Raw genomic sequence first — 21,486 nt, 5'->3', positions numbered from 1 at the left:
TTCCAGGTTCACAACCTCAAAACCAAGCTGCTAAACCAGTCAAAACCTGCATCTCTTCTGCACTACTTAAAATTCTAGCAGTAAATTGCAGGCCACACAAACTATAAGCTAAAGAGCACTCACAAGCAGTACTAAGTTACTCTATAGGCTAATCAAACCATTTGGACAGATCTGGGCCGGATTAAAAAAACGACTTTATAACTGAAAAAGGATCTGTATTCCTACTGCAGGGATTTCATCCCAGGGTTGGCCTACATCTCTCCTCCTGCCTTGAGTCTGTGTCACCTTCTGTTACTGTATGGCTGCACAGAGCCGCTAACACCTTTAACTGGGCCAAACACGTCGAGTTACTATCTGATGTGTCAAAAGTATCCTATATATCCAGGCTGAGGAATATACCTTGTACAGTTAGTACACAACCCCAATACACACAGTCCTCCTGCAGGGTTTTTGATAGGCGACTCCCTCCCTGTTCTTTGTCAGGAAGTGGGAGGCTGGATTTAGGGAATTTAACAGTCGCCCACATATATTTTTACGCCACCTACTCAGCTCTCCCATCGTCTTTCAGTTCCAGGCCACCCCAAACCTTCACTGTTAACTCCTGATAAAACCTGTCATCGCTTGTCCAATATCAAACTTCTGAGTCTTGACCTTTAGCCACGAACTGGATCCTCTGGATCAAACACTCACAGCCCAGAATACTGATCCTGACACTAATTCTTAAATGAACATCTTACTTAAGCAGCCATTTAAACCAAAGCTTTATCCCCAACCCTGATCACCACTGTTCTCTAACAGTCTAATGTTTCACTTCTGGCCCTGTCTTTCCCCATTGGAGTGCATACTGAGATCCAATCCAGCATACTCCACTGCCCAGCATTCTGTAGGCTGACAGGGTCCAAACAAGAAGCAGTAATCACCAGAGGACAAGGGGTGAAGGCAAACGACAAAACACTGAGACTGGGAGCCCTGAGAGAGGAAGGAGAGCCTCGCCCCTCAGAGGGGACTGACTGTGGAGGACAGATAAGGGGTTGGAGGAGTGTGATGTGATTGCTTGATTTCTAGACTCACAATACCCTGGAGCCATTACAAAGAAGAGAAAGAGAGAGAGACAGAGAAAAAGAGAGACAGAGAAAGAAAGACAGAACAAGAGAGAGAAAAGTGAGATACAGAGAAAGAGAGAGATTGAGAGCGAAAGAGAGAGATTGAGAGAGATAAACAGAGAGATTGAGTGAATGTGTTTTGTTCGTTTGTATATCTGATTGAGCGGATGTGTGTGTTTGCAAGGCTACATTTTGCTGTGTGTATTGTTGACGTATACACCTGCTATAGAGTAGGAGGAGGAGGAGGAGGAAGTGTGGAGTCAGTGTGCAGGTTTAGGTGATGATGTGAAAGACAGTGTTACGTCAATCAGTCCGCTGCAGACGCAAAGGTTAACGGTAGTTCACCGGCAAACAGCTAAAAATAACCCCACATGCTCACTACCTCCCTAGAGTTTAAATGTTTTAACATCAAATTAGAGCCAGGCCTCAGAGAGTGCTGAAATATGAATACACAGCTAGCCTAAATATGCTGACCAGCAGGCTTTTACCAGGCCTCAACAAGGGAGCAGAGAGAGAGACATCAAGGGGAACAGGGGAGAGAATGAAAAAGAGACAGAGAGAGGGAGAAATAGACAGCAGAAGAGAGAGAGTGAGAGAGAGCTTGGAGGAAAGGTAGAATCAACGGAGCGGTGGAGTGGTACTTTGTGTGTGTTCATTAAGAAAGCGATCGACAGCTGCTACCCTTTAAACAAAACATTCCTTTTATTTCTGCTCTGTCTCTCCACAGATTGATCATCGCTCACTTGAGGATCAGGATGCACTAGAGAGCATGTCTATACTTGCAGGGGAGACTAGAAAGCTCCATTCTAAAACCCTAGAAATACAGTTGAAGTCGGAAGTTTACATACACTTTAGCCAAATACATTTAAACTCAGTTTCACAATTCCTGACATTTAATCCTAGTAAAAATTCCCTGTCTTGGGTCAGTTAGGATCACCACTTTATTTTAAGAAGGTGAAATGTCAGAATAATAGTAGAGAGAATGATTTATTTCAGCTTTTATTTCTTTCATCACATTCCCAGTGGGGCAGAAGTTTACATACACTCAATTAGTATTTGGTAGCATTGCCTTTAAATTGTTTAACTTTGGTCAGACGTTCCGGGTTGCCTTCCACAAGCTTCCCGCAATAAGTTGGGTGAATTTTGGCCCATTCCTCCTGACAGAGCTGGTGTAACTGAGTCAGGTTTGTAGGCCTCCTTGCTCGCACTCGCTTTTTCAGTTCTGCCCACACATTTTCGATAGGATTGAGGTCAGGGCTTTGTGATGGCCACTCCAATACCTTGACTTTGTTGTCCTTAAGCCATTTTGCCACAACTTTGGAAGTATGCTTGGGGTCATTGTCTATTTGGAAGACCCAAGCTTTAATTTCCTGACTGATGTCTTGAGATGTTTCTTCAATATATCCACAGAATTTTACTACCTCATGATGCCATCTATTTTGTGAAGTGCACCAGTCTTCTCCTGCAGCAAAGCACCCCCACAACATGATGTTGCCACCCCCGTACTTCACAGTTGGGACGGTGTTCTTCGGCTTGTAAGCCTCCCCCTTTCCCTCCAAACATAACGATGGTCATTATGGCCAAACAGTTCTATTTTTGTTTCATTCGACCAGAGGACATTTCTCCAAAAAGTACGATCTTTGTCCCCATGTGCAGTTGCAAACCGTAGTCTGGCTTTTTTATGGCAGTTTTGGAGCAGTGGCTTCTTCCTTGCTGAGCGGCCTTTCAGGTTATGTCAATATAGAGGACTCGTTTTATTGTGGATATAGATATGTTTGTACCTGTTTCCTCCAGCATCTTCACAAGGTCCTTTGCTATTGTTCTGGGATTGATTTGCACTTTTCGCACCAAAGCATGTTCATCTCTAGGAGACAGAACATGTCTCCTTCCTGAGCGGTATGACGGCTGCGTGGTCCCATGGTGTTTATACTTGCGTACTATTGTTTGTACAGATGAACATGGTACCTTCAGGCATTTGGAAATTGCTCCAAAGAATGAACCAGACTTGTGGAGGTCTACAATCTTTTTTCTGAGGTCTCGGCTGATTTCTTTTAATTTACCCATTATCTCAATCAAAGAGGCACTGAGGTTGAAGGTAGGCCTTGAAATACATCCACTGGTACACCTCCAATTGACTCAAATGATGTCAATTAGCCTATCAGAAGCTTCTAAAGCCATGACATCATTTTCTGGAATTTTCCAATCTGTTTAAAGGCACAGTCAACTTAGTGTATGTAAACTTCATACTCACTGGAATTGTGATACAGTGAATTATAAGTGAAATAATCTGTCTGTTAACAATTGTTGGAACAATTACTCGTGTCATGCACAAAGTAGATGTCCTAACCGACTTGCCAAAACTATAGTTTGTTAACAAGAAATTTGTGGAGTGGTTGAAAAACGAGTTTTAATGACTCCAACCTAAGTGTATGTAAACTTCCCACTTTAACTCTATGTCAACGCACAACCCCAACGCAGCAGTGGGAAAAAGCTATTTTAATGTCAAGCAAAATTAGGGAACAATGCTGTTATGTCATCAGATATTGTCTTCAAGACTACAGAGAGATTTTAGAAGAAAATGAATATGTATCGCTTCAAATGATAATGTACCTATAATAACTCGGGTAATACCTCTAGTCTCTGTCAGATTATTTCATTAACATAAATCCTAACATATGTCTGGTAGGATAGCTGTATGTTGTAGCTGTGGTGTAAGTAATGTGGCTCTACATAAGCCAACAGCTAAACAGTGTCATAATAATGTGCTCCAACACCCTCAACAATTTATCAAGCAAACAGAACGCAACTTATCTAATGGCTTCAGTCAGTCAAGACAAAATGAACCACAATTAACCTAAAAGCTATGCCAACACTCTCCACTTACCCACACAAACCTTCTCACTCACCTACACAAACCCACTCAAACCCACTCACCTACACAAACCTTCTCACTCACCTACACAAACCCACTCAAACCCACTCACCTACACAAACCTTCTCACTCACCTACACAAACCCACTCAAACCCACTCACTCACCTACACAAACCCACTCACCCACCTACACAAACCCACACAAACCTTCTCACTCACCTACACAAACCCACTCATTCACTTACATAAACCCACACAAACCAACTCACTCACCTACACAAACAGACATACTCACTCACCTACACAAACGCACACAGACCCACTCACTCACTTACACAAACACACTCACCCACCTACACAAACCAACACAAACCCACTCACTCACCTACACAAACCCACTCAAACCCACTCACTCACCTACACAAACCCACTCACCCACCTACACAAACCCACACAAACCTTCTCACTCACCTACACAAACCCACACAAACCTTCTCACTCACCTACACAAACCCACTCATTCACTTACATAAACCCACACAAACCCACCCACACTATCTCTTCCAACATCAATCACAACCGTCTATTAATTTCAGTGCTTCATATGGAATACCATTCATATTGAATATAAACACATGAGTATGAACAATCAGATGTTTCCATTGGAGTGTTTTAATCTTCCAGAACAGCACTGATTATGCAGTCAGTCGGGCAACTAGAGATTGGTTTCTATTTCTGTAGTTGCTGTGTCTAAATGTGTACTCTGTTTAAGGGGGAAATCAGGGTAAACAGATGCTGAGAGAGAGAGAGAGAGAGAGAGAGAGAGAGAGAGAGAGAGAGAGAGAGAGAGAGAGAGAGAGAGAGAGAGAGAGAGAGAGAGAAAAACAATAGCAGTAGAGACAGGAACAGAAAAGGCAAGTACACTCCAGACTGGCCCTGACCTGAGGGCAGCACAGCTCTAACCAAAGAAGGACAGGAGGAGAGGAAGGTGGGGGGGATGAGAGAGGGCGAGATAGATGTGGGGGGGAAGGGAGGGAATGGCAGCAGATCCACACACGTGTGTGCATGTTTGTGTGTGTGCATGTTTGTGTGTGTGCATGTTTGCATGTGTGCATGCAATGGGGCTGTTACAGGGGTTCATTTTGATGGGACATCATTCACACACCGTTCTTTATGAAAGCCCCTTATGCACTTCCACAGAAAATAAATATGGTGTGTAAATGGCTGTAAAGCTGTGTGTTTGTGTTTGAGAGAGAGGGAGGGAGACATAAGGGCCAGCTACACATTATTGCACACTGAAACTGTAAATGACAAATGCGTAGCATCGCATAGAAGGGACTCAGAGGATACTGATAACTGTAAACAGCGCATTCGAAAAGTATTCTGACCCCTTCACCTTTTCCACATTACATTACAGCCTTATTATAAAATTGATTAAATAGTTTTTCCCCCTCATCAATCTACACACAATACCGCATAATGACAAAGCAAAAACCATTTTTTAGACATTTTTGCAAATGTATTCAAATCAAAAAAGTATTCAGACCCTTTACTCAGTACTTTGTTGAAGCACCTTTGGCAGCGAGGGAATCAGAGGATGGTGAGAACTATAGAGACGATATACTCCCTGAAATACCAGCCTACACTGACACAGTGTAGACAGAGGAGCTACAAAGGAGGACATGGTCACATGATTGGACACAGGGGCTGTGATTCACACATATTTCTCAGGGACCAAATGTGTGGCAACAAATATCCTCATTCCAGAAATCCAAGCTTCATGTTGGTGAGTGCCAATATTAGCAAATGTATAGAAAAAACATACATTCCTGTCACCATGAGAGAACCCATCCATGCTATTAGTCCCATGAGTTCACTGAGTTGAGAAAAGTCTCACTCAACAAATTGAGCTTCTTATTTCTCCTTATCTTTTCACATCCTGCGCAGAGAGTTGAAAACCCTAATAAAACTGGTAACAAAGAATGCTTTAGATGAGAACTCCAAGTGTCAGACCAGACATGGACCAAACGAAGTATTATGAGTCCATAAAGCACTTTGTATGATTCTTCAGAATACACCTTCACTCAAGGTGCTGCAACGATGTAAATGGAGGTCTATGTTAAACATGACAAAAAAAGCCGATATATTTCCATAGTAATGATCGCAAATCTTAATTTTCCATTTGGATAATTTTCACATAATTTCACAAACCATTTAACCACAGAAACCATAACAAATAGCAATATGACATAGCTGGATCTGACAAATCTGTCACCAGAGGAGTCAGTCAACCACCATGTTCACTTGGTGCCTACCATTATATGGTGCGGATGCTTCTTGGCTTTCCGGACGTTGTCGATGAATCGCCGACCCATTTTTTTGGCATACCACACCGAGATGAACATCCTGCCTGAGTGCTGAACACTGAGCCGCCGAGTGGAACCTAACAAACACCGTTCACCTTCAAAAATGATGGACGAGCCGGGTGAGTGGGTGGCAGAGAGAAAGAGAGGAGGTGCGCTGAAGGGGCGTTTCCTCGCCAAAAATATGACAAATGCATAAACACTTATGATATCAAGGCAGTCTCTGCCACATGCCAACATTATTTGGAGTATCCGTATAGCCCGGGAATATCTCGATATAAGTTAAATATACTTTTTTAAATAACCCCATAGGCCTACTAAACATGAACATTCAACTCATACAAAATTACTTCAACAATCGAAAGCCAAAAATCTCAACAATACCCCTGATATCAAGCATTGGGCTAGGAACGCAGATAGCTTTACATTCCAAACCAGATTTTGTTTAATCCGGGGGTGCCAAAATCACGGTCTATGAACCAAAATCATTTGGGAGATGCTGAGGAGAGTTTGGACTCCGTCGACAGCGTTCCTTCCTGCCTCTGCTGTGTAATCCAAGTGTGGAGTCGTTCGTTTGAGGAAGACGGCAGCTTGAGTGGGATTGCAGCCTACCTGCCTGTCTAATAATTAGCCTACTTCTTAAATATCAGGAATAGTGCTATTTGGAACAGCGGTCAATTGAAATATGGACAAAAAATAAATAGCCCAGCCTAAGAATAGCCTTCGACAGGGTTACTTATTTTCCATTCACGTCACACTGAATATGGTTGCATCTAATTTGGGAAAACAAGCTCTAAACACATTAGTCCCTGCATATCTAAAATGTGTTCCGTTTTCTATATTCTGAGGAGCGCGACCGTTCTCTCCAAGCGAGTTCCATCCTCTGTTTTAGAACAGCCCGCTGTAGTTTCTCTCTCTCTGAGCGAAAATCCCGTGCCCCCTACCCTGTACTGTGCTCACTGAGATGCAGTTTATGCTGCGGCGGCTGCTGTGCCCCCTCCCATCCCAGGGGAAGGAAAGGGGGAAGTTTGATGGCAATTATGATGGTGGGGGAGGGGTGTTGATGGTGTTAGTGGTGTTTGTTTGTGTTTAAAGAGGGTAGAGTGGTGTTTATGTTTGAAGAGGGAGTGGTGACTAAGCTTTGGAACAAGGGGTAATAAACATAAATCTAAATTGACATTTTAATCTAAAGTTAAACACACTGCAATATGTGCTCGGTCATACATATTTCATATCCCTGTAGTCAGTTCAAACTATAATCTCTGCACCACTCATCAATTAAACAGCATAGCAGCAACCCACTGTATCAGCCTAGCGGTTTACACAGTGTTCTACCAACGCAGCGCAGTAGGTTGCACTTCCAATGCCAATCAGCTGCGCAGTCATTACTGTGTTGGCCACATGCTGCCGACATGAAGTATTCCAATGAGCTATTCCTCTCTGGCAGGCAACACTTTCTTTCTGCCACCAGGCAGCCCTAGTCTCTCTGTCTGTCTCTCTGTCTGTCTCCCTGTCAATCTGTCTGTCTGAGCTGTGCTTGACAGTGCTCCACTGCTCCAGGCTTTCCCAATAGGACCCAACTCTACAGGGATGCCACTTCACTAGAGCAGCGCTGGGAACAAAGAGCACATATTTAATGTTTAATTCAATTTTCTGTTTGTTTCTCTTCCTCTCTCTGTACCCGCCTATCTCTCTCTCTCCTCTGTTGTCTGTCTGTGTCCATCCATTCTCTCCTCTCCACCCTCTCCACCAGCTCTCCTCCACCCCACTCTGCTGCAGCCAATGAAGTCAGCACCATGGACAGCAACACAGACAGCGATGGAGCACTAAGAGAGAGACGGAGAGACAGAGGGAGAGATCCCCAAAGAGAAAGAGAGAGGGAGGGGTGCCTGAGAGATGCAGTGGGAAACACTGTGTAATGTCTGGGTCTGGCAATCATCCTATTGCTGTGTCTCTAGCGGCTCGAGTCAGCCAATTACGTTGCTCCTTGGTGGCAAACTGCTCAAACTTGGAGGAAGTGGAGAACGTCAAGAGACAATGCCACCATCTTCTCTTTTATGATCTCTCTCTTTATCATTCTCTCTATCACTCACTCACACACACACACACACACACACACACACACACACACACACACACACACACACACACACACACACACACACACACACACACACACACACACACACACACACACAAGTTATGTAAGGACATGCAGAGCTCATTTTGGTAAATAAGATTTCTCTCCCCCTGCCCTACCCTTACCTAATTTTGTCTCACTTCTGAGTGCAGGGCCCTCTCTACTCTCACTCCCTCCCTCCCTCTCTTCTATCTAATGCTGACGATTTTCTCTTCTTCTAGCTTGCATCGTCTTTCTCTTCCTCTGCTCTCCTCTCCCCTTCCCAGTAGACTTAAGCTTCTCCTGCACAGTAATTACATTGGAGCTGCAGGGACATCTTTAAACATTTATTAAAGAAAAGTAAGGAAGACAAAGAAAATGAAGATACCAGTCAGATACAGAGATGAATGCAGAGAGAGAGAGGGAGCAAGGGGAAGAGAGAAGAAGGGAGAAGGGGCGATGCACGGACCTGGGGAATACGTTAGAGGAAAATGGTAATTGAATTCCTGCATTAAAAAAATGACTGGGTTACTTGACTGTAACCCAAACATGGCAGTAAATATGAGGGAGGTCAACAGACTCTCATAGTATACAGCATGTGGAGGGAGGGAGAGAGGGAGGAGATGGATGAGAGAGGGAGAGAGGGAGGAGATGGATGAGAGAGGGAGAGAGGGAGGAGATGGATGAGAGGGAGAGAGGGAGGAGATGGATGATAGGGAGAGAGGGAGGAGATGGATGAGAGGGAGAGAGGGAGGAGATGGATGATAGGGAGAGAGGGAGGAGATGGATGAGAGGGAGAGAGGGAGGAGATGGATGATAGGGAGAGAGGGAGAAGATGGATGAGTGGGAGAGAGGGAGGAGATGGATGATAGGGAGAGAGGGAGGAGATGGATGAGAGAGGGAGAGAGGGAGGAGATGGATGAGAGGGAGAGAGGGAGGAGATGGATGATAGGGAGAGAGGGAGGAGATGGATGAGAGGGAGAGAGGGAGGAGATGGATGATAGGGAGAGAGGGAGGAGATGGATGAGAGAGGGAGAGAGGGAGGAGATGGATGAGAGAGAGAGAGAGGAAGGAGATGGATGAGAGGGAGAGAGGGAGGAGTTGGATGAGAGGGAGAGAGGGAGAAGTTGGATGAGAGGGAGAGAGGGAGGAGTTGGATGAGAGGGAGAGAGGGAGGAGATGGATGAGAGGGAGAGAGGGAGGAGATGGATGAGAGGGAGAGAGGGAGGAGTTGGATGAGAGGGAGAGAGGGAGGAGTTGGATGAGAGGGAGAGAGGGAGGAGATGGATGAGAGGGAGAGAGGGAGGAGATGGATGAGAGGGAGGAGTTGGATGAGAGGGAGGAGTTGGATGAGAGGGAGAGAAGGAGGAGATGGATGAGAGGGAGAGAGGGAGGAGCTGGATGAGAGGGAGAGAGGGAGGAGTTGGATGAGAGGGAGAGAGGGAGGAGATGGATGAGATGGATGAGAGGGAGAGAGGGAGTAGATGGATGAGAGGGAGGAGTTGGATGAGAGGGAGAGAGGGAGGAGTTGGATGAGAGAGAGGAGTTGGATGAGAGGGAGAGAGGGAGGAGTTGGATGAGAGGGAGAGAGGGAGGAGTTGGATGAGAGGGAGAGAGGGAGGAGATGGATGAGAGGGAGAGAGGGAGGAGATGAATGAGAGGGAGGAGTTGGATGAGAGGGAGAGAGGGAGGAGTTGGATGAGAGGGAGAGAGGGAGGAGATGGATGAGAGGGAGAGAGGGAGGAGTTGGATGAGAGGGAGGAGTTGGATGAGAGGGAGGAGTTGGATGAGAGGGAGAGAAGGAGGAGATGGATGAGAGGGAGAGAGGGAGGAGCTGGATGAGAGGGAGAGAGGGAGGAGTTGGATGAGAGGGAGAGAGGGAGGAGATGGATGAGATGGATGAGAGGGAGAGAGGGAGTGGATGGATGAGAGGGAGGAGTTGGATGAGAGGGAGAGAAGGAGGAGATGGATGAGAGGGAGAGAGGGAGGAGTTGGATGAGAGAGAGAGGGAGGAGATGGATGAGATGGATGAGAGGGAGAGAGGGAGTAGATGGATGAGAGGGAGGAGTTGGATGAGAGGGAGAGAGGGAGGAGTTGGATGAGAGAGAGGAGTTGGATGAGAGGGAGAGAGGGAGGAGTTGGATGAGAGGGAGAGAGGGAGGAGTTGGATGAGAGAGAGGAGTTGGATGAGAGGGATGAGAGGGAGGAGTTGGATGAGAGGGAGGAGATGGATGAGAGGGAGGAGTTGGATGAGAGGGAGAGAGGGAGGGGTTGGATGAGAGAGAGGAGTTGGATGAGAGGGAGGAGATGGATGAGAGGGAGAGAGGGAGGAGTTGGATGAGAGGGAGGAGATGGGAGGAGATGGATGTGAGGGAGGAGTTGGATGAGAGGGAGAGAGGGAGGAGTTGGATGAGAGGGAGGAGATGGATGAGAGGGAGTAGATGGATGTGAGGGAGGAGTTGGATGAGAGGGAGGAGATGGATGAGAGGGAGAGAGGGAGGAGTTGGATGAGAGGGAGGAATGGATGACAGGGAGAGAGGGAGGAGATGGATCAGAGGGAGGAGATGGATGAGAGGGAGGAGATGGATGAGAGGGAGAGAGGGAGGAGATGGATGAGAGGGAGGAGGTGGATGAGAGGGAGAGAGGGAGGAGTTGGATGAGAGGGAGGAGATGGATGAGAGGGAGAGAGGGAGGAGTTGGATGAGAGGGAGAGAGGGAGGAGTTGGATGACAGGGAGAGAGGGAGGAGTTGGATGAGAGAGAGGAGTTGGATGAGAGGGAGAGAGGGAGGAGTGGATGAGAGGGAGGAGATGGATGAGAGGGAGAGAGGGAGGAGATGGATCAGAGGAGGAGTTGGATGAGAGGGAGGAAATGGATGAGAGGGAGAGAGGGAGGAGATGGATGAGAGGGAGGAGATGGATGAGAGGGAGAGAGGGAGGAGATGGATGAGAGGGAGGAGTTGGATGAGAGGGAGAGAGGGAGAAGATGGATGAGAGGGAGGAGTTGGATGAGAGGGAGGAGATGGATGAGAGAGAGGAGTTGGATGAGAGGGAGGAGATGATGAGAGGGAGAGAGGGAGGAGTTGGATGAGAGGGAGGAGATGGATGAGAGGGAGAGAGGGAGGAGATGGATCAGAGGGAGGAGTTGGATGAGAGGGAGGAGATGGATGAGAGGGAGGAGTTGGATGAGAGGGAGAGAGGGAGGGGTTGGATGAGAGAGAGGAGTTGGATGAGAGGGAGGAGATGAATGAGAGGGAGAGAGGGAGGAGTTGGATGAGAGGGAGGAGATGGGAGGAGATGGATGTGAGGGAGGAGTTGGATGAGAGGGAGAGAGGGAGGAGTTGGATGAGAGGGAGGAGATGGATGAGAGGGAGTAGATGGATGTGAGGGAGGAGTTGGATGAGAGGGGAGGAGATGGATGAGAGGGAGAGAGGGAGGAGTTGGATGAGAGGGAGGAATGGATGAAAGGGAGAGAGGGAGGAGATGGATCAGAGGGAGGAGATGGATGAGAGGGAGGAGATGGATGAGAGGGAGGAGATGGATGAGAGGGAGAGAGGGAGGAGTTGGATGAGAGGGAGAGAGGGAGGAGTTGGATGAGAGGGAGGAGATGGATGAGAGGGAGAGAGGGAGGAGTTGGATGAGAGGGAGAGAGGGAGGAGTTGGATGAGAGGGAGGAGATGGATGAGAGGGAGAGAGGGAGGAGTTGGATGAGAGGGAGAGAGGGAGGAGATGGATGAGAGGGAGAGAGGGAGGAGTTGGATGAGAGAGAGAGGGAGGAGATGGATGAGATGGATGAGAGGGAGAGAGGGAGGAGTTGGATGAGAGAGAGAGGGAGGAGATGGATGAGATGGATGAGAGGGAGAGAGGGAGTAGATGGATGAGAGGGAGGAGTTGGATGAGAGGGAGAGAGGGAGAAGATGGATGAGAGGGAGGAGTTGGATGAGAGGGAGGAGATGGATGAGAGAGAGGAGTTGGATGAGAGGGAGGAGTTGGATGAGAGGGAGAGAGGGAGGAGTTGGATGAGAGGGAGGAGATGGATGAGAGGGAGAGAGGGAGGAGATGGATCAGAGGGAGGAGTTGGATGAGAGGGAGGAGATGGATGAGAGGGAGGAGTTGGATGAGAGGGAGAGAGGGAGGGGTTGGATGAGAGAGAGGAGTTGGATGAGAGGGAGGAGATGAATGAGAGGGAGAGAGGGAGGAGTTGGATGAGAGGGAGGAGATGGGAGGAGATGGATGTGAGGGAGGAGTTGGATGAGAGGGAGAGAGGGAGGAGTTGGATGAGAGGGAGGAGATGGATGAGAGGGAGTAGATGGATGTGAGGGAGGAGTTGGATGAGAGGGAGGAGATGGATGAGAGGGAGAGAGGGAGGAGTTGGATGAGAGGGAGGAGATGGATGAGAGGGAGAGAGGGAGGAGATGGATGAGAGGGAGGAGATGGATGAGAGGGAGGAGATGGATGAGAGGGAGAGAGGGAGGAGATGGATGAGAGGGAGGAGATGGATGAGAGGGAGAGCGGGAGGAGTTGGATGAGAGGGAGGAGATGGATGAGAGGGAGGAGATGGATGAGAGGGAGAGAGGGAGGAGTTGGATGAGAGGGAGAGAGGGAGGAGTTGGATGAGAGGGAGGAGATGGATGAGAGGGAGAGAGGGAGGAGTTGGATGAGAGGGAGAGAGGGAGGAGATGGATGAGAGGGAGAGAGGGAGGAGTTGGATGAGAGAGAGAGGGAGGAGATGGATGAGATGGATGAGAGGGAGAGAGGGAGGAGTTGGATGAGAGAGAGAGGGAGGAGATGGATGAGATGGATGAGAGGGAGAGAGGGAGTAGATGGATGAGAGGGAGGAGTTGGATGAGAGGGAGAGAGGGAGGAGTTGGATGAGAGAGAGGAGTTGGATGAGAGGGAGAGAGGGAGGAGTTGGATGAGAGGGAGGAGATGGATGAGAGGGAGAAGATGGATGAGAGGGAGGAGTTGGATGAGAGGGAGAGAGGGAGAAGATGGATGAGAGGGAGGAGTTGGATGAGAGGGAGGAGATGGATGAGAGAGAGGAGTTGGATGAGAGGGAGGAGATGGATGAGAGGGAGAGAGGGAGGAGTTGGATGAGAGGGAGGAGATGGATGAGAGGGAGAGAGGGAGGAGATGGATCAGAGGGAGGAGTTGGATGAGAGGGAGGAGATGGATGAGAGGGAGGAGTTGGATGAGAGGGAGAGAGGGAGGGGTTGGATGAGAGAGAGGAGTTGGATGAGAGGGAGGAGATGGATGAGAGGGAGAGAGGGAGGAGTTGGATGAGAGGGAGGAGATGGGAGGAGATGGATGTGAGGGAGGAGTTGGATGAGAGGGAGAGAGGGAGGAGTTGGATGAGAGGGAGGAGATGGATGAGAGGGAGTAGATGGATGTGAGGGAGGAGTTGGATGAGAGGGAGGAGATGGATGAGAGGGAGAGAGGGAGGAGTTGGATGAGAGGGAGGAATGGATGAGAGGGAGAGAGGGAGGAGATGGATGAGAGGGAGGAGATGGATGAGAGGGAGGAGATGGATGAGAGGGAGAGAGGGAGGAGATGGATGAGAGGGAGGAGATGGATGAGAGGGAGAGAGGGAGGAGTTGGATGAGAGGGAGGAGATGGATGAGAGGGAGGAGATGGATGAGAGGGAGAGAGGGAGGAGTTGGATGAGAGGGAGAGAGGGAGGAGTTGGATGACAGGGAGAGAGGGAGGAGTTGGATGAGAGGGAGAGAGGGAGGAGATGGATGAGATGGATGAGAGGGAGTAGATGGATGAGAGGGAGGAGTTGGATGAGAGGGAGAGAGGGAGGAGTTGGATGAGAGAGAGGAGTTGGATGAGAGGGAGAGAGGGAGGAGTTGGATGAGAGGGAGGAGATGGATGGAGGAGGGAGGAGATGGATCAGAGGGAGGAGTTGGATGAGAGGGAGGAGATGGATGAGAGGGAGAGAGGGAGGAGTTGGATGAGAGGGAGGAGATGGATGAGAGGGAGAGAGGGAGGAGATGGATGAGAGGGAGGAGTTGGATGAGAGGGAGAGAGGGAGAAGATGGATGAGAGGGAGGAGTTGGATGAGAGGGAGGAGATGGATGAGAGGAGAGGAGTTGGATGAGAGGGAGGAGATGGATGAGAGGGAGAGAGGGAGGAGATGGATCAGAGGGAGGAGTTGGATGAGAGGGAGGAGATGGATGAGAGGGAGGAGTTGGATGAGAGTGAGAGAGGGAGGAATTGGATGAGAGGGATGAGATGGATGAGAGGGAGAGAGGGAGGAGTTGGATGAGAGGGAGGAGTTGGATGAGAGGGAAGGAGTTGGATGAGAGGGAGGAGATGGATGAGAGTGAGAGAAGGAGGAGTTGGATGAGAGGGAGGAGATGGATGAGAGGGAGGAGATGGATGAGAGGGAGAGAGGGAGGAGTTGGATGAGAGGGAGGAGGGATGGAGTGGATGAGGGAGAGAGGGAGGAGTTGGATGAGAGAGGGAGGAGAGGAGATGGATGAGAGGGACGAGAGGGAGTAGATGGAGGAGAGGGAGTTGGATGAGAGGGAGAGAGGGAGGAGTTGGATGAGAGAGAGGAGTTGGATGAGAGGGAGAGAGGAGGAGTTGGATGAGAGGGAGGAGATGGATGAGAGGGAGAGGGGGAGATGGATGAGAGGGAGGAGTTGGATGAGAGGGAGAGAGGGAGAAGATGGATGAGAGGGAGGAGTTGGATGAGAGGGAGGAGATGGATGAGAGAGAGGAGTTGGATGAGAGGGAGGAGATGGATGAGAGGGAGAGAGGGAGGAGTTTGATGAGAGGGAGGAGATGGATGAGAGGGAGAGAGGGAGGAGATGGATCAGAGGGAGGAGTTGGATGAGAGGGAGGAGATGGATGAGAGGGAGGAGTTGGATGAGAGGGAGAGAGGGAGGGGTTGGATGAGAGAGAGGAGTTGGATGAGAGGGAGGAGATGGATGAGAGGGAGAGAGGGAGGAGTTGGATGAGAGGGAGGAGATGGGAGGAGATGGATGTGAGGGAGGAGTTGGATGAGAGGGAGAGAGGGAGGAGTTGGATGAGAGGGAGGAGATGGATGAGAGGGAGTAGATGGATGTGAGGGAGGAGTTGGATGAGAGGGAGGAGATGGATGAGAGGGAGAGAGGGAGGAGTTGGATGAGAGGGAGGAATGGATGACAGGGAGAGAGGGAGGAGATGGATCAGAGGGAGGAGATGGATGAGAGGGAGGAGATGGATGAGAGGGAGAGAGGGAGGAGATGGATGAGAGGGAGGAGATGGATGAGAGGGAGAGAGGGAGGAGTTGGATGAGAGGGAGCAGATGGATGAGAGGGAGGAGATGGATGAGAGGGAGAGAGGGAGGAGTTGGATGAGAGGGAGAGAGGGAGGAGTTGGATGACAGGGAGAGAGGGAGGAGTTGGATGAGAGGGAGAGAGGGAGGAGATGGATGAGATGGATGAGAGGGAGTAGATGGATGAGAGGGAGGAGTTGGATGAGAGGGAGAGAGGGAGGAGTTGGATGAGAGAGAGGAGTTGGATGAGAGGGAGAGAGGGAGGAGTTGGATGAGAGGGAGGAGATGGATGAGAGGGAGGAGATGGATCAGAGGGAGGAGTTGGATGAGAGGGAGGAGATGGATGAGAGGGAGAGAGGGAGGAGTTGGATGAGAGGGAGGAGTTGGATGAGAGGGAGAGAGGGAGGAGTTGGATGAGAGGGAGGAATGGATGACAGGGAGAGAGGGTGGAGATGGATCAGAGGGAGGAGATGGATGAGAGGGAGGAGATGGATGAGAGGGAGAGAGGGAGGAGATGGATGAGAGGGAGGAGATGGATGAGAGGGAGAGCGGGAGGAGTTGGATGAGAGGGAGGAGATGGATGAGAGGGAGGAGATGGATGAGAGGGAGAGAGGGAGGAGTTGGATGAGAGGGAGAGAGGGAGGAGTTGGATGAGAGGGAGGAGATGGATGAGAGGGAGAGAGGGAGGAGTTGGATGAGAGGGAGAGAGGGAGGAGATGGATGAGAGGGAGAGAGGGAGGAGTTGGATGAGAGAGAGAGGGAGGAGATGGATGAGATGGATGAGAGGGAGAGAGGGAGGAGTTGGATGAGAGAGAGAGGGAGGAGATGGATGAGATGGATGAGAGGGAGAGAGGGAGTAGATGGATGAGAGGGAGGAGTTGGATGAGAGGGAGAGAGGGAGGAGTTGGATGAGAGAGAGGAGTTGGATGAGAGGGAGAGAGGGAGGAGTTGGATGAGAGGGAGGAGATGGATGAGAGGGGAGAAGATGGATGAGAGGGAGGAGTTGGATGAGAGGGAGAGAGGGAGAAGATGGATGAGAGGGAGGAGTTGGATGAGAGGGAGGAGATGGATGAGAGAGAGGAGTTGGATGAGAGGGAGGAGATGGATGAGAGGGAGAGAGGGAGGAGTTTGATGAGAGGGAGGAGATGGATGAGAGGGAGAGAGGGAGGAGATGGATCAGAGGGAGGAGTTGGATGAGAGGGAGGAGATGGATGAGAGGGAGGAGTTGGATGAGAGGGAGAGAGGGAGGGGTTGGATGAGAGAGAGGAGTTGGATGAGAGGGAGGAGATGGATGAGAGGGAGAGAGGGAGGAGTTGGATGAGAGGGAGGAGATGGGAGGAGATGGATGTGAGGGAGGAGTTGGATGAGAGGGAGAGAGGGAGGAGTTGGATGAGAGGGAGGAGATGGATGAGAGGGAGTAGATGGATGTGAGGGAGGAGTTGGATGAGAGGGAGGAGATGGATGAGAGGGAGAGAGGGAGGAGTTGGATGAGAGGGAGGAATGGATGACAGGGAGAGAGGGAGGAGATGGATCAGAGGGAGGAGATGGATGAGAGGGAGGAGATGGATGAGAGGGAGAGAGGGAGGAGATGGATGAGAGGGAGGAGATGGATGAGAGGGAGAGAGGGAGGAGTTGGATGAGAGGGAGCAGATGGATGAGAGGGAGGAGATGGATGAGAGGGAGGAGTTGGATGAGAGGGAGAGAGGGAGGAGTTGGATGACAGGGAGAGAGGGAGGAGTTGGATGAGAGGGAGAGAGGGAGGAGATGGATGAGATGGATGAGAGGGAGTAGATGGATGAGAGGGAGGAGTTGGATGAGAGGGAGAGAGGGAGGAGTTGGATGAGAGAGAGGAGTTGGATGAGAGGGAGAGAGGGAGGAGTTGGATGAGAGGGAGGAGATGGATGAGAGGGAGGAGATGGATCAGAGGGAGGAGTTGGATGAGAGGGAGGAGATGGATGAGAGGGAGAGAGGGAGGAGTTGGATGAGAGGGAGGAGATGGATGAGAGGGAGAGAGGGAGGAGATGGATGAGAGGGAGGAGTTGGATGAGAGGGAGAGAGGGAGAAGATGGATGAGAGGGAGGAGTTGGATGAGAGGGAGGAGATGGATGAGAGGGAGAGAGGGAGGAGTTGGATGAGAGGGAGGAGATGGATGAGAGGGAGAGAGGGAGGAGATGGATCAGAGGGAGGAGTTGGATGAGAGGGAGGAGATGGATGAGAGGGAGGAGTTGGATGAGAGTGAGAGAGGGAGGAATTGGATGAGAGGGAGAGAGGGAGGAGTTGGATGAGAGAGAGAGGGAGGAGATGGATGAGATGGATGAGAGGGAGAGAGGGAGGAGTTGGATGAGAGAGAGAGGGAGGAGATGGATGAGATGGATGAGAGGGAGAGAGGGAGTAGATGGATGAGAGGGAGGAGTTGGATGAGAGGGAGAGAGGGAGAAGATGGATGAGAGGGAGGAGTTGGATGAGAGGGAGGAGATGGATGAGAGAGAGGAGTTGGATGAGAGGGAGGAGATGGATGAGAGGGAGAGAGGGAGGAGTTGGATGAGAGGGAGGAGATGGATGAGAGGGAGAGAGGGAGGAGATGGATCAGAGGGAGGAGTTGGATGAGAGGGAGGAGATGGATGAGAGGGAGGAGTTGGATGAGAGGGAGAGAGGGAGGGGTTGGATGAGAGAGAGGAGTTGGATGAGAGGGAGGAGATGAATGAGAGGGAGAGAGGGAGGAGTTGGATGAGAGGGAGGAGATGGGAGGAGATGGATGTGAGGGAGGAGTTGGATGAGAGGGAGAGAGGGAGGAGTTGGATGAGAGGGAGGAGATGGATGAGAGGGAGTAGATGGATGTGAGGGAGGAGTTGGATGAGAGGGAGGAGATGGATGAGAGGGAGAGAGGGAGGAGTTGGATGAGAGGGAGGAATGGATGACAGGGAGAGAGGGAGGAGATGGATCAGAGGGAGGAGATGGATGAGAGGGAGGAGATGGATGAGAGGGAGAGAGGGAGGAGATGGATGAGAGGGAGGAGATGGATGAGAGGGAGAGCGGGAGGAGTTGGATGAGAGGGAGGAGATGGATGAGAGGGAGGAGATGGATGAGAGGGAGAGAGGGAGGAGTTGGATGAGAGGGAGAGAGGGAGGAGTTGGATGAGAGGGAGGAGATGGATGAGAGGGAGAGAGGGAGGAGTTGGATGAGAGGGAGAGAGGGAGGAGATGGATGAGAGGGAGAGAGGGAGGAGTTGGATGAGAGAGAGAGGGAGGAGATGGATGAGATGGATGAGAGGGAGAGAGGGAGGAGTTGGATGAGAGAGAGAGGGAGGAGATGGATGAGATGGATGAGAGGGAGAGAGGGAGTAGATGGATGAGAGGGAGGAGTTGGATGAGAGGGAGAGAGGGAGGAGTTGGATGAGAGAGAGGAGTTGGATGAGAGGGAGAGAGGGAGGAGTTGGATGAGAGGGAGGAGATGGATGAGAGGGAGAAGATGGATGAGAGGGAGGAGTTGGATGAGAGGGAGAGAGGGAGAAGATGGATGAGAGGGAGGAGTTGGATGAGAGGGAGGAGATGGATGAGAGAGAGGAGTTGGATGAGAGGGAGGAGATGGATGAGAGGGAGAGAGGGAGGAGTTTGATGAGAGGGAGGAGATGGATGAGAGGGAGAGAGGGAGGAGATGGATCAGAGGGAGGAGTTGGATGAGAGGGAGGAGATGGATGAGAGGGAGGAGTTGGATGAGAGGGAGAGAGGGAGGGGTTGGATGAGAGAGAGGAGTTGGATGAGAGGGAGGAGATGGATGAGAGGGAGAGAGGGAGGAGTTGGATGAGAGGGAGGAGATGGGAGGAGATGGATGTGAGGGAGGAGTTGGATGAGAGGGAGAGAGGGAGGAGTTGGATGAGAGGGAGGAGATGGATGAGAGGGAGAGAGATGGATGTGAGGGAGGAGTTGGATGAGAGGGAGGAGATGGATGAGAGGGAGAGAGGGAGGAGTTGGATGAGAGGGAGGAGATGGATGACAGGGAGAGAGGGAGGAGTTGGATGAGAGGGAGGAGATGGATGAGAGGGAGGAGATGGATGAGAGGGAGAGAGGGAGGAGATGGATGAGAGGGAGGAGATGGATGAGAGGGAGAGAGGGAGGAGTTGGATGAGAGGGAGCAGATGGATGAGAGGGAGGAGATGGATGAGAGGGAGAGAGGGAGGAGTTGGATGAGAGGGAGAGAGGGAGGAGTTGGATGACAGGGAGAGAGGGAGGAGTTGGATGAGAGGGAGAGAGGGAGGAGATGGATGAGATGGATGAGAGGGAGTAGATGGATGAGAGGGAGGAGTTGGATGAGAGGGAGAGAGGGAGGAGTTGGATGAGAGAGAGGAGTTGGATGAGAGGGAGAGAGGGAGGAGTTGGATGAGAGGGAGGAGATGGATGAGAGGGAGGAGATGGATCAGAGGGAGGAGTTGGATGAGAGGGAGGAGATGGATGAGAGGGAGAGAGGGAGGAGTTGGATGAGAGGGAGGAGATGGATGAGAGGGAGAGAGGGAGGAGATGGATGAGAGGGAGGAGTTGGATGAGAGGGAGAGAGGGAGAAGATGGATGAGAGGGAGGAGTTGGATGAGAGGGAGGAGATGGATGAGAGGGAGAGAGGGAGGAGTTGGATGAGAGGGAGGAGATGGATGAGAGGGAGAGAGGGAGGAGATGGATCAGAGGGAGGAGTTGGATGAGAGGGAGGAGATGGATGAGAGGGAGGAGTTGGATGAGAGTGAGAGAGGGAGGAATTGGATGAGAGGGAGGAGATGGATGAGAGGGAGAGAGGGAGGAGTTGGATGAGAGGGAGGAGTTGGATGAGAGGGAAGGGTTGGATGAGAGGGAGGAGATGGATGAGAGTGAGAGAAGGAGGAGTTGGATGAGAGGGAGGAGATGGATGAGAGGGAGGAGATGGATGAGAGGGAGAGAGGGAGGAGTTGGATGAGAGGGAGAGAGGGAGGAGTTGGATGAGAGGGAGGAGATGGATGAGAGGGAGAGAGGGAGGAGTTGGATGAGAGGGAGAGAGGGAGGAGATGGATGAGAGGGAGAGAGGGAGGAGTTGGATGAGAGAGAGAGGGAGGAGATGGATGAGATGGATGAGAGGGAGAGAGGGAGGAGTTGGATGAGAGAGAGAGGGAGGAGATGGATGAGATGGATGAGAGGGAGAGAGGGAGTAGATGGATGAGAGGGAGGAGTTGGATGAGAGGGAGAGAGGGAGGAGTTGGATGAGAGAGAGGAGTTGGATGAGAGGGAGAGAGGGAGGAGTTGGATGAGAGGGAGGAGATGGATGAGAGGGAGAAGATGGATGAGAGGGAGGAGTTGGATGAGAGGGAGAGAGGGAGAAGATGGATGAGAGGGAGGAGTTGGATGAGAGGGAGGAGATGGATGAGAGAGAGGAGTTGGATGAGAGGGAGGAGATGGATGAGAGGGAGAGAGGGAGGAGTTTGATGAGAGGGAGGAGATGGATGAGAGGGAGAGAGGGAGGAGATGGATCAGAGGGAGGAGTTGGATGAGAGGGAGGAGATGGATGAGAGGGAGGAGTTGGATGAGAGGGAGAGAGGGAGGGGTTGGATGAGAGAGAGGAGTTGGATGAGAGGGAGGAGATGGATGAGAGGGAGAGAGGGAGGAGTTGGATGAGAGGGAGGAGATGGGAGGAGATGGATGTGAGGGAGGAGTTGGATGAGAGGGAGAGAGGGAGGAGTTGGATGAGAGGGAGGAGATGGATGAGAGGGAGTAGATGGATGTGAGGGAGGAGTTGGATGAGAGGGAGGAG

At 50.7% G+C, this 21,486-nt stretch overlaps 1 protein-coding gene across 4 annotated transcripts in view; it reads right to left on the bottom strand.

Annotated features, from left to right (window-relative positions):
- Nucleotides 1-21,486, bottom strand: part of dlg4a (discs, large homolog 4a (Drosophila)) — a 143,710-nt gene that overhangs the window by 38,367 nt on the left and 83,857 nt on the right. The window contains exon 1 of one of the 4 annotated variants that reach the window (XM_014128986.3): nt 6,292-7,499. The exons of the other annotated variants lie outside the window; for them this stretch is intronic. Coding sequence (XP_013984461.1) covers nt 6,292-6,579 — 288 coding nt within the window. The 5' untranslated portion in view covers nt 6,580-7,499. Of the gene's footprint in view, nt 1-6,291; nt 7,500-21,486 lie in introns of those variants that run through there. 4 annotated transcript variants of the gene reach the window in all.

The sequence above is a fragment of the Salmo salar genome, chromosome 11 (genome assembly GCF_965601325.2).
Source record: "Salmo salar chromosome 11, fSalSal1, whole genome shotgun sequence".
In the NCBI taxonomy this organism is placed as follows: Eukaryota; Metazoa; Chordata; class Actinopteri; order Salmoniformes; family Salmonidae; genus Salmo; species Salmo salar.
This window is presented reverse-complemented; position numbering and strand designations above follow the sequence as displayed.